The sequence below is a fragment of the Sorex fumeus genome, unplaced genomic scaffold, assembly GCF_029834395.1.
Source record: "Sorex fumeus unplaced genomic scaffold, SorFum_2.1 ptg000122l, whole genome shotgun sequence".
Taxonomy (NCBI): domain Eukaryota; kingdom Metazoa; phylum Chordata; class Mammalia; order Eulipotyphla; family Soricidae; genus Sorex; species Sorex fumeus.
The window spans coordinates 2286398-2301314 of NW_026606179.1; the positions used below are offsets into that span (position 1 = coordinate 2286398).

General features: G+C 54.1%; 1 protein-coding gene across 5 annotated transcripts in view; it reads right to left on the reverse strand.

The window, feature by feature from the left end:
• The window catches only part of TOM1L2 (target of myb1 like 2 membrane trafficking protein), a 152381-nt gene that overhangs the window by 7184 nt on the left and 130280 nt on the right, over positions 1–14917 (reverse strand). For 2 of the 5 annotated variants that reach the window (XM_056136910.1, XM_056136906.1), the window contains 6 exons: positions 13679–13727; positions 13228–13351; positions 9921–10041; positions 8702–8777; positions 6277–6342; positions 193–252 (listed from right to left, as the gene is read on the reverse strand). In XM_056136910.1, coding sequence (XP_055992885.1) covers positions 193–252; positions 6277–6342; positions 8702–8777; positions 9921–10041; positions 13228–13351; positions 13679–13727 — 496 coding nt within the window. The remainder of the gene's footprint in view (positions 1–192; positions 253–6276; positions 6343–8701; positions 8778–9920; positions 10042–13227; positions 13352–13678; positions 13728–14917) is intronic. The other 3 variants (XM_056136907.1, XM_056136908.1, XM_056136909.1) reach the window with 3 other exon arrangements.

A 14917-nucleotide genomic window follows, 5' to 3' on the forward strand; every position in this document is an offset into this window, starting at 1 on the left:
TGGCTTTCAGGAACTGGGCCACACCCTCCTGTCTCTCCTCCAGTGCCCACTCCGGCCTGGGCCTGCAGGTGCGCCCAGAGGCATGTCCTCTGAAGGGCCACTGGCTTTCCCCACACCCCCCTCCGCCCCCTCCGCCCGGCCACACACACACACACACACACACACACACACAAGATAAAAGTCGAGTCTCACCAGGTCCGTCCTGAGCCACACCTCAATGTCGTCCATGACAGAGGGCTGAGCAACGGGGATCTATGGAGGCGGCAAGCGGCAGGCCAGGCACCCCACACAGCCAGGCAAGGGGAGACAGAACACCGGAACAAAAGAAATTGTCAAAAGCAACCCCCAAATGAAACAAGAAACGTACAAAGCAAAAACAAACAAAAACCACGATTGGCACAGCAGGTGCGGGCACACAAGGCAGCCAACGGAGCGATGGCAGCAGGAGATGGAGCGGGGGGTGGGGGGTGGGGGGGGAGCCGGCGGGCAGGGGTGCAGGGAGACGGGCGCAGCACGCATTCTTGCCATGGAGAACTTTTTGACTACATCTGTCAGTCCTCGGGCGTGGGGTCTCTCGTGGCTCAGCACTGCCGAGCAGGCCCTTCTAAGCTGAGGGACGCACTGCTCCTACAGGCGCCTCTCAACGCCTCGCTCCTGCCAGTCGGAAGAGCAGGGCTATTTCTAGAAAAGTCGCCTGCACGCCTCGAGAGCAGGCTTCACCCGCGACTTCACAATTCGGGGTAAGAAGACAGTTAAAATAAGCAGGAAGACTTTTATTTATTTATTTTTCCCAAACTTGAAAATATTGTGACCTGCTGATGGTGGAGACCAGTCCCCTCCCTGGGGTGACTCGGGGAGCTGGTGGTGGGCCCCGTTTCCCCTCGGGTGCTCAGGCAGTCAGCAGAGCCAGCCTGGGAGAGCTGGGCTTAGTTTGCTCAGGGAACACATGTCAAAATGGACATTCCTAAGGGAGAGGAGGGCAGCAGCCCCCGGGCCTGGGTGTGGCTGGGCTGACAGGATCCAGGGACTTTTCATCACCACAGGAATAGGGTAAGAAAACAGGGCTTTGATGACAAAAAGGGACTGCTGGGCTTTAGTCATCTCTGTGTCCCTTTAAAATCCCAAAGCAACTCTTGAAGGCCATCACTTCCTGTCTTCCCAGCTTTCAGGGCCTGGGCTGGGCTTCAACAAAGAAAAGAAATTCTGCTGAGAGTTGAGGAACAGCTGGGAATGGGCTGGGCCCTCAAGCAAAAGAAGATACAGACTTGGAGCCCAGACTTGTGGGGCAGAAATTCTGAATAAGGCATTCAGCTTTAGGTCTGAGCATCAGACACATGTGAGGAGTAAAGGCCACCTTTAACCTTTAACTCCACACATTAAGGAAATGCTGGTTCCTGAGAACCCAGCTTATATGCCTCCTCCCCTGACTGGCTTTGGGAAGCCCCTCTGAGGAACTCACTCACAAGTTCACTGTTTCTAGAAAAATTGCCAGCCCTGAATTTGTATGTGGTTGGGTTCACTCCAGTGTCACCATCTAGGATGAGAATAAAGTTAAAATAAGTAGTGAACCTTAATGTCTGCCAAATCTGAAAACGAGAATTACCTCGAGAAGGAAAAGGAAGACAGGAAAGAGCAGAGATTGCCTATCACCAGCCTGGATCTAATGCGACAGCCCACTCCTGCAGGTGGGAATGTGCTGCTTTGGGGTTTGGGGTGCAGGAGGAAGGACCCAACCTGCCTATGTGTTGAACTGGTGTCTAGATTCTCCCAAAGCCTGGCACACTCCCTGTCAGTTGGAGGCAGTGTCTGGGCTCAGAGGAAATGCAGAATTGAGCTTTTCTCCAGGCCCTGGACTTGCCAGTTGTCCTCATCCAGACTCCAAGAAATCTACATGGAATGTTTCTGTCATGTGTGTGCGCGCGTGCATGTCTGTGTATGTGCACACATGACATTTTATTTCTTGATTTGGGGCCACATGTGGCTGTGCTCGGGGCTGACTCCTTGTTCTGTACTCAGGAGTCACCCTTGGTGATACTCAGGGTATCATATGCCATACTGGGATCAAACCAGGATTGGCTGCATGCAAGGTCAAGTGCCTTAACCTTTGTACTGTCTCTCTGGCCTCATGGGTGCTATTTAAATTCTTTGTCTTTCTGGGGATGGAAGAGTGTTAAAATGGGTCCAAGAGATAGGACAGTGGGTTAGACCCTGGCTCTAGTTAGGCATTGTGCTCAGTGAATCCTGAGTGCAGAGTCAAGATAAGCTCCGAGAACAGCCAGGCGTGGTCCCCAAACCATAAAACAAAACCAAAACAAAAGTTAAAATGAAGATCTACAAGGAGTTCAACTCTCCCTGAAGTCACACAGAAGCACAGATGACGGAGGGTTAGCTTCAGGCCAGCCTCTACTTCATTGTGATGGGGAAATATTGAAAATGATTTCCTTGTCTTCAGACAGGACCCAGAAGCAGGATGGTCGGGTTCTGTGGCAATGTGATGAGGAAAGCACAAAGACAGTAGCAGCACGTGCGGGCAAGCTACTCATTTCACACTCCCTGGGCGGGATGGCTGCCTCGACACTCCCCAAGACAGGAGATGTCAATTTTCATTACCTGGATACTCTGAAGCCGGAATGCCTGGCCTGAGAGGACGTGTGTCATGCTCAGTTCCCAGAGCAAAGGCTTAGAAAGCCAGCCACAGCTCCATAGAGAAAATGTTCCCCGCGACAGACAGCAGGAGCTGCTGAGGGCCATGCTGAGTCAGTCACTCAGACATACCCAGCCTTGGTCCGTGATCACTTGGACGACACCCTCAGCATGTGGCAAAAGTTTGAGAAAAGCAATTAAGGGGTAAGGAGCCTTAAACTTTCAGGTACGGCTTCTAAATTTTTGTTACTATTAAAAAAATAATAATAAAGAAGTCTGCCCCTCACTTCTTGGAGGATTGCCCTGAAAGCCAGCATGTTCAGAAAATCAACACCAACAATTGAGAAATTCCTTCCTCTTCCAACAGACCAAACCAAACCACCCAGGAGCTGGATCACAGGAACAGTTTTCCCCCTTCTTGGAGATATTTTCCAGTAAGCAGTGTGCAGATAGATGGACTCAGAGAGCTGCCGAGGAGGGAGGGGGCCAGGCCAGGACTGACTGGAAGGCGCAGCCCCCCACAGGGGCAGGACCTGAGACAAGTCCATTTTTCTGGATCTGCTGTTTCACCCAGACACTGCCAATCCTCTACTGCCCCGGGAGGCCTCATAGCTTTGGGAAGAGCGAGGCGGGCACCTGGGCCAAGCAATTGTTGGCCTCGGTTTCCCGTTTCCTCACTCGTTGTTTCCCCTGTGAAATAAGGGGATGAGCAGGTTGCTTTAGCTTCTACCTGGCAGGAGTCCCCATCCTTGAACTCCAAGGCTGGTGTTTCTACTTTCTAATCCAGAAGTGCAGGGAGGACAGAGATGCCTGGGACAGGCTCCTGACGGTATGGCAGGAGCAGTGTGTGGCTCCGTGAGCCCCTGGGGTGTGGGTTATTAATGGAGTTTCTGTGACATCAGACAGGTGTTGGGTCTGGACACATACCTTATCTACAGCAGCCTCCTTCCCCGGTAAGTCAGTGTCTGGAATATTATATGGGGTAAAGTTCCCTGGAGTTATGAGGGGCTATCAGACTAAGCACGTGCACTGCTCTGTAAGAAGGAACAAACGAAACTTGAAAGGCAACACTGCTATCGGCTGATAAAAGGGTTTGCCTGAAGAAGGCAAAGTTGGACCCACAAGGCCCGGGGCACACCACAGGCCCCTGGGAGGCTGAACGGGTCTCATCTGTCAAAGCAGGGCTGGCTCAGCTGACCCCCGTGAGGCCGAGATGCAGAGTCCAGCATCTTCTGGGACAATGAACCAAGCTCAAGGCTGGTCCCAGGGGCCTGAAGAGGAGTGTGAATTGGAGGAGGGAGAGAGAAAGGGAGAAGGAGATGTACAGAATAGAAAACAAAGGTCCTGAGTACCTCCAATTAAGAGCAGAACCTAAAACTACTCCACTTAGCCGAAAAGCTGGACAGTGTACCTGAGGCCAGACCAGCCCGCTCCACCTTCAGATCCAAACAGAAAGGGGCATCTTTGGGGCCAAGTTTGCTATGAGCAGAGGGGGATTTAGCTGCTGCGGCTGCAGACAGAGGCAGGGGCCTTGGGGAGCAGGGAGAGGCATACCCCAGATGCAGTCCAAGGCAGCACTGTCCTCAGGGTTGCTGGAGGTTTGCCTCTTCCCGTGTCAGAGAGCCTGATGCTGGGAAGCAGCTGACTCTTGACCTGCATACTTCTGTCTTTCTGTAACTTCTTTTTTGGGTGTGGGCATACTTGGCAGTGCTCAGGGCTTACTCCTGGCTCTGTGCTCAGGAATCACTTCTGGCTGGGCTCAGCCCAGTAACCATATGTGGTGTCAGGGATCGAACCCAACCCAGCTGTGTGCAAGGTGAGGCCTTCCCTGTTGTACTATTTCTACAGGTGTCTTGCGGTGACTTCTGCGCTCCCACTGGTACTTCCCTGGCTTGCTGGCATATGGAAGACACACCTCTCTGACCAGCAGCCAGGAAAGGCAATAGGCTTTGGGGTGGGGGGAGGGGGGATGGCGGGGGGAGGTCAGCGCAGCCTCCAGACATCCTTCTCTTCAGCTGGTAATAAACCTGGTCCTGTTAGCTCTGCTGTTGGGCATGCCAGTACTGAGAGTCTGCAGAGAGCTGAGGCCCATCTGCCACAGCCCCGTTCCCCGGGGCAGCTCCCCACTCTATCCCCAGTGCCAGCCAGTGCTCTGTCACTCAGTGCGCTATCTCCAGAGGAGCAGCAGACCTACTGCAAGTCTGCCCCCATCCTGAGAATAGTCCAAAGGCCCTCCAGAGTTCAAAAAGTTTCCAAGTAAAGAATCTGTACTTGGAGGTCGGGTAGGAGAGGGGTTTCTATGCTTTGGAAAATCAGGCAAGGCAGTTAATAGACACTGTTTAAAAGGCACAACACGGTGGTGAGGCAGTGAGACACCAGGTTAGCAGTTAGTTGGGCTTCTCTTCGGGAGGCAGACTGGAGCTCTCAGAGGCCGGGGCAGAGGGTGGGCAGCTGGAGGAGCAGAGGCAGGTGCCACCACCCGCTGCCACGGCCACACGGAAGGGTGGTTTGCGTGGACTGTATCCTTTTTTTCAGGACTAACAGGCACAAGGACACTTGGCTGGATTCTCCCAGTTTGGAGATGGAGCAAACCTGGTCTCGAGCATGCTGGCTCGAAGACCACCAGCCCCAGCCTCTCCCAAGCATCTGCGGGCCCAGGCAGCCTGTGCTCCTCACCGTGGCATGGGGGTCCGTGTGGAATCAGAGACAGAGCTCCTGCTGCATGGCAGGGAGCAAGGGCCAGCCCCACCTGAGTGGGGGCAAAGGTGACCAGCTCCATGATAGGTGGCAGAGAGCTACCTCTTGCCCCCTCTGATGGTCCCAGGAGCCCGGGAGCTGGCCACGCCTTGCTCAGGAAGCAACTTCCCGGGCTGCCAGCGGGGGTCTGCCCTCAGCCACGGCCTGGCTCAGCGGCCAGAGAGGAGTCAGGCTTCACTGCTGGTGGGCTCCTTCCTCGGCCCTGATTGCCTTTCCTGCGCCCCCCACCAAACACACACGGGAAGGCTGGGGTCTCACTAGAGGTCATCCCCTCTCAGCGCCAGATTCAGGGCCTCTGATGGGAGGGGGTGGGGACCTGGCCGCAGAGATGTTCAAGCCCTTTGGCGTCCCCTCATTCTGTCCCTGCCGCGTTGTGTGTTTAGAAGTCTCACACCCTTCTGGGAGAACGGGGTCACGGGTAAAGGACATCCTCTACCCCTGGAGCTGAGGGCTGCCAAGCTCACAGACCCTGGGCCGAGGTGGCCTCTCCTGCTGCCAGATGCTCCCGTGCGTCCTCCCGAGGCGGCCCCGCCTCCCCGCACCACAGCCACAGTCCCTTGTGCTCGTCCTGGAAAAGTGAATACTGCCCAGAGCTCCAGAGACAGTAAAAGGAGGGCGGGGCCTCCCCCACTCTGCAAATGTCCCAGATGAGTTTGTGTGGGAAAGGTCCAGGGCCATGGACCTCAGCAAGAAGTCGGAGAAGGTACTTCTCAGGCGGGAAGCCTTTGGCTTACAGGTTATACAAAAACAAGAGGGAAATTTGGCCCGGTCAGAGGAGAGAGAATGCCTTGTACTGTCTGACTCACAAGGCGCAGCAGGTGACACAGGGAAGCGCTGGGGTGGACAGGGGACTTGGCTCAGCTGGTGACCTCTCACCATTCCTTGGGCCATGAGCCAGCTGTCTATGGGCTCCAGGTCATAGTCCCCTCCTTTACCTCTCTTCTGGGCCGAGGACAGAAAAGTCCCAGAAAGAAAAGTCACAGCGAGACCCACGATAAAGACGGCAACAGTACATATCGTGGAAGCAGAAAAGCCCCGGCTGAGAGCTGCTCGCTGGCCGGGCAGGGAAGACGCGTCCGCTGCCCACAGTGCCTGCCGCCCCATCCCCCGCCCGGCCCCCCACACCCCCGACCCCCTCCGGCACAGGCCCCCTTACCTGCCTGCAAAAGAGAAAAGAAGTTTAGTGACAAGGATTCTGACAGGAGAACATGTTCTCTGCCACGGCTCCCTGATAGTCGGGAACTCCCCGTGAGGGCAAGGCGCCAGGGCAGCGTCTCTGAGGCCAGCTTTCCAAAGAACCAGTTTCGCACAAAGCTACCTGTCCGTTTTCCTCCCCCCACCCAGCTTCTTTTTCTCCTCCGTTAACCTCTGTGCTGTTTCTCTAAACTCGTAATGAACCGCCAAATCCCAGGATACTGCCTTTTTGTGAATTCTGAAGGGACTGGTTCCCGAGGTTGCTCACACCAAGGTAGGCTAGTCCAGCGCCCCTCCCCCTCTATTGTTCTCTTATTTTCTCCCGGCCCAGCTTTCACTCCAGGTCAGTCTGAGTCAGGATATGGAACAATGTTACCTGAAGGAATAGCTGGAAGGGCCACGTGATTAAGTGTGTGTGTGTGTGTGTGTGTGTGTGTGTGTGTACACAGACTACATATAGACCAACACACACAGACAGACTGAGACACACAGACACACACAAGCTCAGATACACTGACACAACCACTCATGAACGCACCCCCACATACCCACAAAGACACAGACGTTCATACACACACAGAAAGAGACACAGACACACAGACACACAACAGGAACCCTTATTCCCTACCCCACTGCCCTGCCAAAAAGCAATCTATTTACCACCAAGTGGGAAACATGTTGATGTCATCAAGACCTTTGAATGCAGGGAGCGGGGCCAGGCCACGCACCCAAAGGCTAAAGGGCAGGAGGCCAGCCACATCTCCTGGGCTTGGGCCGGGCCTGGGTACAGTGATAAGGGCAGAGGTGCGGGAGGACAAGCCCAGCATGGAGAGGGGCTGGCCCTGGAGGCAGACTCAGAAGCAAACAAGGCCGGCCTGGCTGCAGCCTCCTGCCTCACCCTCTCTTCTCCCCACTAGCCGCTACCCGTGTGGGCGGAAAGGCGTCCTGAGTAAGAGGTAGGACAGAGCCACTGCACTGCATCCATCTGGGAGACCCAGTCCTCGGCTCAGTGGGCACCGCCCCGCCTCCCGGGAGCTGCAGGGTGCTAGGAAGCCGAGGCAGCACGACTGGCTCTGCTGTGCCCCCTGGTGGCCAGTGCGGAGAGGCACGGTCCCGGCGAGTTGGCGGTCCTGACTCTCACCCTCGCCCAGCTGGACAGCCGCCGGAGGCTGACAATTAGCACGTGGCTAAGGCAACCTCCTGGTTTAGTGACAGATGAGCACTGCTCCTTCCAGCTCAGCGTGGGGGCCCCCAAAGGAGTAATAGGAGTGCAGAGGCTGCTGTAAGCGCACCTCTCTGCCTGCCTGCGCAGACACACTTTCCTTCACACTGCCTCGTGTGTCCTAGATGAGCAGGAGGAACAGTGTCCCCAAAGGGGTCAGATACCAGTCCTTCCCTCCTCGGCGATCTCAAATCTCCCAGAAACCACGGCTGGGTTTGGGGGTCTCCACTCAGTGCTATCCTCTACTTCCACACACCTCTCTGCCTCTGTGCTGTTCCTCCAACACAGCTTCCCAGAAACCCCCAGGTGTCCCCCAGGCGCCTCCCATAGTCCAGCGACAGACCCCAGTCAAACCCTGATCAACCACCTTCTAAAGGGGGCGAAGCTGCTTCACGAGGCAAGCCACAGATGATCAGTAGAGGGGCTCAGATCAGCATTTTCCTCATAGAGTCACTTTTTTGGGGCCACATACAGCAGTGCTCAGAGATTACTCCTGGCTCCACACTCAGGGAATCGCTCCTGGTAGGCTTAGGGGTGCCTAGGGGATACCGGGAACTGAGCCTGGGCCTGCCGCAGGCAAGGCAAGTGCCCTCCCCACAGTCCTACTGCTCCAGCCCTAGAATCACTATTTGGTCTCATGTGCGCCACAATATTTCAGACCCGGCAAGTCTTTTTTTTTTTTTTTTCTTTTTGGGTCACACCCAGCAATGCTCAGGGATTACTCCTGGCTTTGCACTCAGGAATTACTCCTGGCAGTGCTTGGGGGATCAGATGGGATGCCGGGGATTGAACCCGGGTCGGCCACGTGCAAGGCAAGTGCCCTTCCCAAACTGCCACCCTTCCCAGGAGAGGACTCCAGGCACAAGAACAGACTTCAAGACCTACCGCTTCGGAGTTCTGCTTCCGACTGTCTAGCGCAGATGCCAATCCTGAGACAGCCTGGGGGTCCTCGTAGGTCACCCTGGAGACACAGCACGGGCACGGTCATCTCCTCCAGTGGCCGTGAGAGGTGGGGTGGCGTCCTGTCCTCACCTTCTCGCCAGGCATCTCACACATACTTGGAAAGACATTTCTTGGGGCCTTGGTGCTCAGGCGGAGATTAAAGCCGCCGCCAGAGTGGGCACCGGGAGCCCTGGGGTCCAGCACTGGCTCAGACGCCTATTTCCTCTGGGCTCTGGGTCACAGCGGTTTCTCTATGGGCCCTTTCTTGAATAACGATACTGGGACTCACTAATGCTCAGAGACATAAGGTCAAAAGTGCCCCTAAACAGTCAGAGGGAGGGGCAAAATCAAGACAAAGGAATAGTCATTTTTATTTGAAAGCAGCAGCCAGGGAGGCACTTGAGAAGAGAGGCGTCTCTGGGTCTGGGGTGAGGCTGCCGTGGCTTCCGGGAGCTGCCTTCCCTGTGCCCTGACATCTTATGTTGGCTGGCAGACTTCAGAGCAAGCAGTTTTGCCAGCTAAGCCTGCTGGGAGCCTTGGGTTTCAGGTCAACCCACTGAGTCCGAAGTGAGGGACTCAGGAAGTGGGAGCCACAGAGAGGCCAGCCCCTGGGAAAGGGAGAGGCAAGTGCTGCTTAGACAGGGAATTGGGCCGAGCAAGCTCAGGACACAGGCTGGAGCCTGCCTTGGCTGCGAGGGGTTTCCTAACCTGGGAATTAACTCCTTCGGTTCCGCATGGCTCATCCTGGCCAGGCTGCCGTCAGGAAAATCTCTAAATCTCTGCCTGCCCTGGGCAGGAGAGTCTAGCTACAGGAAGTCATTTCAGGGCTACTCTGGCTTCCCCACCTCCCCCCACGTCCTCCCTAGATAGGGCGATTGCTGCAGCTCAGCTCAGCGTGGGGGCAGAGCACAGTCTCTCCTGTGACCTCCAGGAGAAACCCAGCTCCAGCCAGCTCCGAGGAGGGCGAGGGGGTGGGGGTGAGGGGGCCCTAGGCCAGCACCTGCATCTACTGGCAGGCCCTCACTGCCTCATATTAGAGCTCTTGGTCGTCATATTAGACTGGGACCTGGTCTCTGTGCTGGCCTGTCACCCGGCAGGGATCAGTTTCTACCCCCGCCCCCGCCCCATATCTTCCTTGAGTCGCAGCCAGGGTCCCACATACGTCTTTCGTTGCTCGGCCAAGGAGTTCCCTCTCGTCTGTGCGAACATGTCAAAGCCGTCCCGGGAATTGTTGCACTGTTGGAGGGAGCTGAGGGTGCCACTGACGCTGTTGGTGCCCAGGTCTGTGGTGACAGAGCAAAGGATGCGACTAGAACGGGGACTGGGGACTTAACGGAGGTCCCCAAATTATGGTGCCACATAGCTGGGCTCATTCTTAAGGAGGGGCTGGGAGGCGGAGGACAGAGGGACCCTTCTGCACACTCATGGCCCTCCAAAAGATGGGGGGCCCTGAGGGAGAGAAGTATTACTACCCCCCAAGCCACTCAAGGTGGGCAAAGAGAGTCCTCAGGACTGAGGGTGATTCCTGCAGCGAGAGGCCGATTCTCAGCGTGCCCCATAAAGGATCTAAGGACCCACCACATATTTCTCTGACAAAAGTTTGATAGGCACCCCCTGGTCGCACGTTCAGAGCTAGATCCTGGACAGAACACTTTGAGTCTTGCCCCAAGGAGTACATAAAATAGGTGGGAGCTTGAGCTTGAGCTCAAGATATTAGGGAAGACTCACACTGGCACAAGCGCCAGTTTTCTGTGGGAGCTGCTGGGAGAAGCGGGCAGGAAAGGCAGGGACAGAGGCGGGGGGCAGGAGAGAGCTGTATAGAGTACATGCTAGAGCCTTTGCCTTGCATGGGGCCGGACTTTGATCCCCGGCACCCCATATAGTCCCTGGCCCTGCCAGGAGTGATACTTCAGCACAGTGACAGGAGTAAGCCCTGAGCACTGTCAGGTGTGGCCCCAAAACAAACAAAAAACCCCACAAGGGCATGGAACTAGAAGTCTAATGTATATGAGAGAAAAAGAGAGAGAAAAGAAAGGAGAGGGGAGTGGAGGGGAAAGAGAGAGAAAAAAGAGAGCGAGACAGGGAGGGAGAGATACAGAGGGAGACAGAGAGAAAGGGAGGAAGAGAGAGATGAAGAGAGACAGAGAGAGAGACAAAGAGAGGGAGGAAGAGAAAGAAACAGAGAGAGCAGAGAGAGCAGAGACACAGAGAGAGAGAGGGAGGGAGGAAGAGAGAGATGGAGACAGAGAGAGGAAGAGACAAAGAGAGACAGAGACAGAGAGAGAGACACAGAGAGAAGGAGGAAGAGAGAAACAGAGACAGAGACAGAGAGAGGAATAGAGAGAGAGAGAGACAGAGAACAGAGACACAGAGAGAGCCAGAGACACACACACAGAGAGAGAGAAGGAGAGTGGGAGGGAGGCTGGGGAAGTTGCTGGAGGCGATTGGTCAGCAGCTCCAAGGCCAGGTCAAGGAGTGGACAGAGAAAACACTAGAGCTTTAAAAAGACGGGACATAGCAGAATTCAATTTGGATTTTAGGTATTAAATCTGATAGCCATGTGCCACATGGATTGAAGGCAGAGAAATCTGTTCTGAAAGAGAAACAATAACTACAGATGTCCGAGATAACAAGAAACTAGAATTGTAGCAACTGACAGCCACTAAATAAAAGATCAATACAACAGAACTGAAATGAAGGTATAAAGACAGATACTAAGAAAAAAAATAAAAAAGGAAAGCAGAAAATGAATTGAGGTGACTTGTTAGTGACTTTAGCCCTATAATTTTGTTATGAATTTGAATCATCAATTTGAATATTTTATTTTGGGCCAATTCTGGCTCTGTGCCAGGGATCACTCCTAGCAGCGCTCTGGGGACCATCAGAAGTGCAAGGATCAGACTGTACTTGGTGGCGCACAAGGCAGGTGCCTCAAATCTTGTACTACACTTCCGGCTCCCCTTTGGAACAACACACTAGGAAAGTGGTGAGGTTCTTGGTTCAGGTTTCCGATAAAGGAACACTTCGGGTTGATATAGGTTCAAGGAAAGCAAGTATGTTAACCACCACCTTCTGTTTCCAAACCCTGGCAGACATCAAGAATCAACCACAGACTCATCTCTCAAGTGCTGGTGTGATTTCAGCCTCCTTACAGACTGTACTCCAATCATTCTAACCATCTGAAATCTATAGTCATGCTTGGCTGAGTTGATACCGAAAAGGAAATATTCCAGATAGACACAGTGGTTACCTTCCTTTAAAAAGCAAACAACTTCCAGTTCCTTGGAGCTTTGTCTACCCCTGATTTCCCACTACTTAAAGTTTAGGAAAAGAAGTTACGAAGCGAAGGCGGTACACATGGCCAGGACTCAAGTAATATGTTTTCCCATGGTTCTTCAAAAGGTTCTCCAGGCTCAGGATAAAGGGAGCAGGGGACCCCCGAGCCTGGGTCCTTCGGGCATGAGGACAGGAGCAGGAACCACGACCTGCCCCATGTGCCAAGTGCAGCCCAGGAAGCTCTGCCACTTGGGTTCCTGGTATCACAGGGAAAGAGGAAGCCTCAGCTTCCCCTTGCCAGATGCTCTGAGCAGTCCCTGGGCTCTTTCTGATTAACAGGGAGCTAAACAATTGTCCCACATAAAATTCTGCCCCAGAACTTAGGCTGCCACGGAGGCTCAGATAATGGGAAACAGCTACAGCAAATGGCCAGACTAGGATCTGGTAGATCCTGGCACCCTCTGTAACACTTGGCAATTGATAAGAAACACAAAGAGCCCACTCTCCATTTAAAATTAAATAATAAATAAATAAAAGGGTCTACAGGAAAACGCTTATCTTTAACTTTCCTGTATTCTCTGTAACACAAAGACCCACTTTTCCTATTTAAAAAAAAAAAACAAACAAACACAAAAAAGAGCCATAGTTAACCTAGTCTTGTACTAAGTTCCTCCATGCAGGGAGTTCCTCTCCCTTTCCTTTCTGCTTTCTTATAAACTTTGCTACTTTCCAACTCTGAGTCTGGGCATCTTTTCTTTTCAATGTTTTCACTCTTGAAAATATTGAAAAACCTGGGAATCAGGACGAGCAGAGACCCACCCGCTGCTCCTGTACCAACAGTAAGGAGTGTGCGTGAGCACCAGAACCAAAGTGCACAAGTACCACAACCAGTGCACAGGTGTTGGCTTGGTCATCGAACAACAAACAGGGAGGGGAAAATGAAAATAAGAATAGTAAGAGGGGCTGGACAGACAGCACAGCACGTAGACCCAGGTTCAATCTCTGGCACCCCATATGGTCCTCCACACACTGCCAGGGGTAATTCCTGAGCACAGAGCCAGGAGTAACCCATGAGCATTGCCAAGCCCCCAAACAAAACAAAACCAGAGGTAGGAGAAAGGGGCCCTCAGCTCAGTCTCATACTCAAGAAGTGGCCTTCAAAGAAAGCCCCTGGCCCCCTTGTTGGTACTCACCCAAGCCCGCGAGCTGGGAAGAGAGGGAAGAAGGCGGAGCTGTGCTCCCCACCATCGGGCTCACCACGGCGGGAGAGCCAGGTCCCAGGTCTATTAGGTTGTCCTCACTTACTTCACTCAGCACCTGTCAGAGGCGAGATGAGGGTGAGTCAGACAGTGGGCACTGCGCAGGTCACGAGGGGGGACGCCCACATGCACTGTTCATGACAAGGCGCCTCTCCGAACCCACCCAGGGCTCTGCACTGGGCCCGGCAGACCCCCTCTCCCCTTGAAGGAGGACAGTGGCGGGTGAGTTATGACTGGGGGTTTCTCTGCTCCCCTCCTTCCTCAGGCTCCCTCAGAGCCCGTCCTCTGACACCCCCAGATATTCTGACCCGGTGGGTTGGGATGGTGCAGGTGAAGCCCAGTAAGGCCAACTCGTGGAGGAAGAGCAGACTACAGGAATACTCACTCCGTTACTAGCATTCTGAACCGACCGGCCTGACCTGTATCGTTCAAACCTAATGGGGGAAAAGGCAGAGTAAGGAGAGAGGACTTCCTGGGGGAGGGCTGGCAAAGGCCAACTAGGCTCCGGGTGCGGCTCGGAGGTGGGGTGCACACATCCACAGCGGAATCCCCGAGGGTCAGGCACATCCAGCACCCCATCACCCAGAGCAGCCCCCCTTCTTCAAAGCTCTGCTGGGAAAAGCGGCTGTTGTGTGTGCCCACACCTATGGGTAGAATGAGCGAGGGGCAGGCACGGCCGTGGTCTGCCGGCACAGCCCTGGGACAGTCGCCAAAAGACTTAGGCCCAGGCAGGAAGGGTTTCCAGGCCCGCTTTCTCCTGGTCATTTGGGCAAACTGGATGAGGATGGGCTTGACTCTCCTCTCCCAGACCTAAGGCATGTCATACTGAGTGGGGAGTAGAAGAGGAATTGTGAGGTGTGTGTGTGTGTGTACGTGCGTGCGTGCGTGTGTGTGTGTGTGTGTGTGTGTAAACTGCATATTTAAAAATTCCAAATCACCCATTTTCCCCGACCCCAACAACAACAAAGAGAAAGGGGGGGACAGAGGTCAAGCTTTACTTCAAGTGAAAAGTCCGGGGTGGGAGTGGGGGTGGGAGTTGGTGGAGGGAAGTGGGCACTGGTGAAGGGATTGATGTTGAAGCACTGCATGCCTGAAACCCAATCATGAAAAACTTTGTAACTTCATGGTGACTAAATAAATTGAAAAAAAAAAAAAAAGTGGGAAATCTGGAACCAAATGATAGGACTGAGATTGGGACGGGGTGGAAGTGGGGGGGATGGGTGCTGGAGGGCTCGGACTGTGTGGGCACTTGCCTGGCCTACAGCTAACCTGAGATTGATACCCGGCACCCCATAAGGTCCTCTGAGCCCATCAGGAGTGACCCCTGAGCACAGAGCCAGGAATAAACTCTGAGCACCTCTGGGTGTGGCCCCCAAAGGAGACAGAGAGAGAGGAGAGAGAAGAGGGAGAGATAAAAGGAGAAAGAGGGAGGAGGGTGAGATAGAGAGAGGGAGGGAGTAAGGGAGAGATAGAGGGAGAGAGGGAGAAGAGAGAGGGAGGGAGGAAGAGACAGAGGAAGAGAGGAAGGAGAGGGAGATAGGAGAAAGAGAGAGGAGAGGGGGAGAGAGGAAGGAAGTAAGGGAGGAGGGAGAGATAGAGGGAGAGAGGGAGAGGAAGAGAGAGG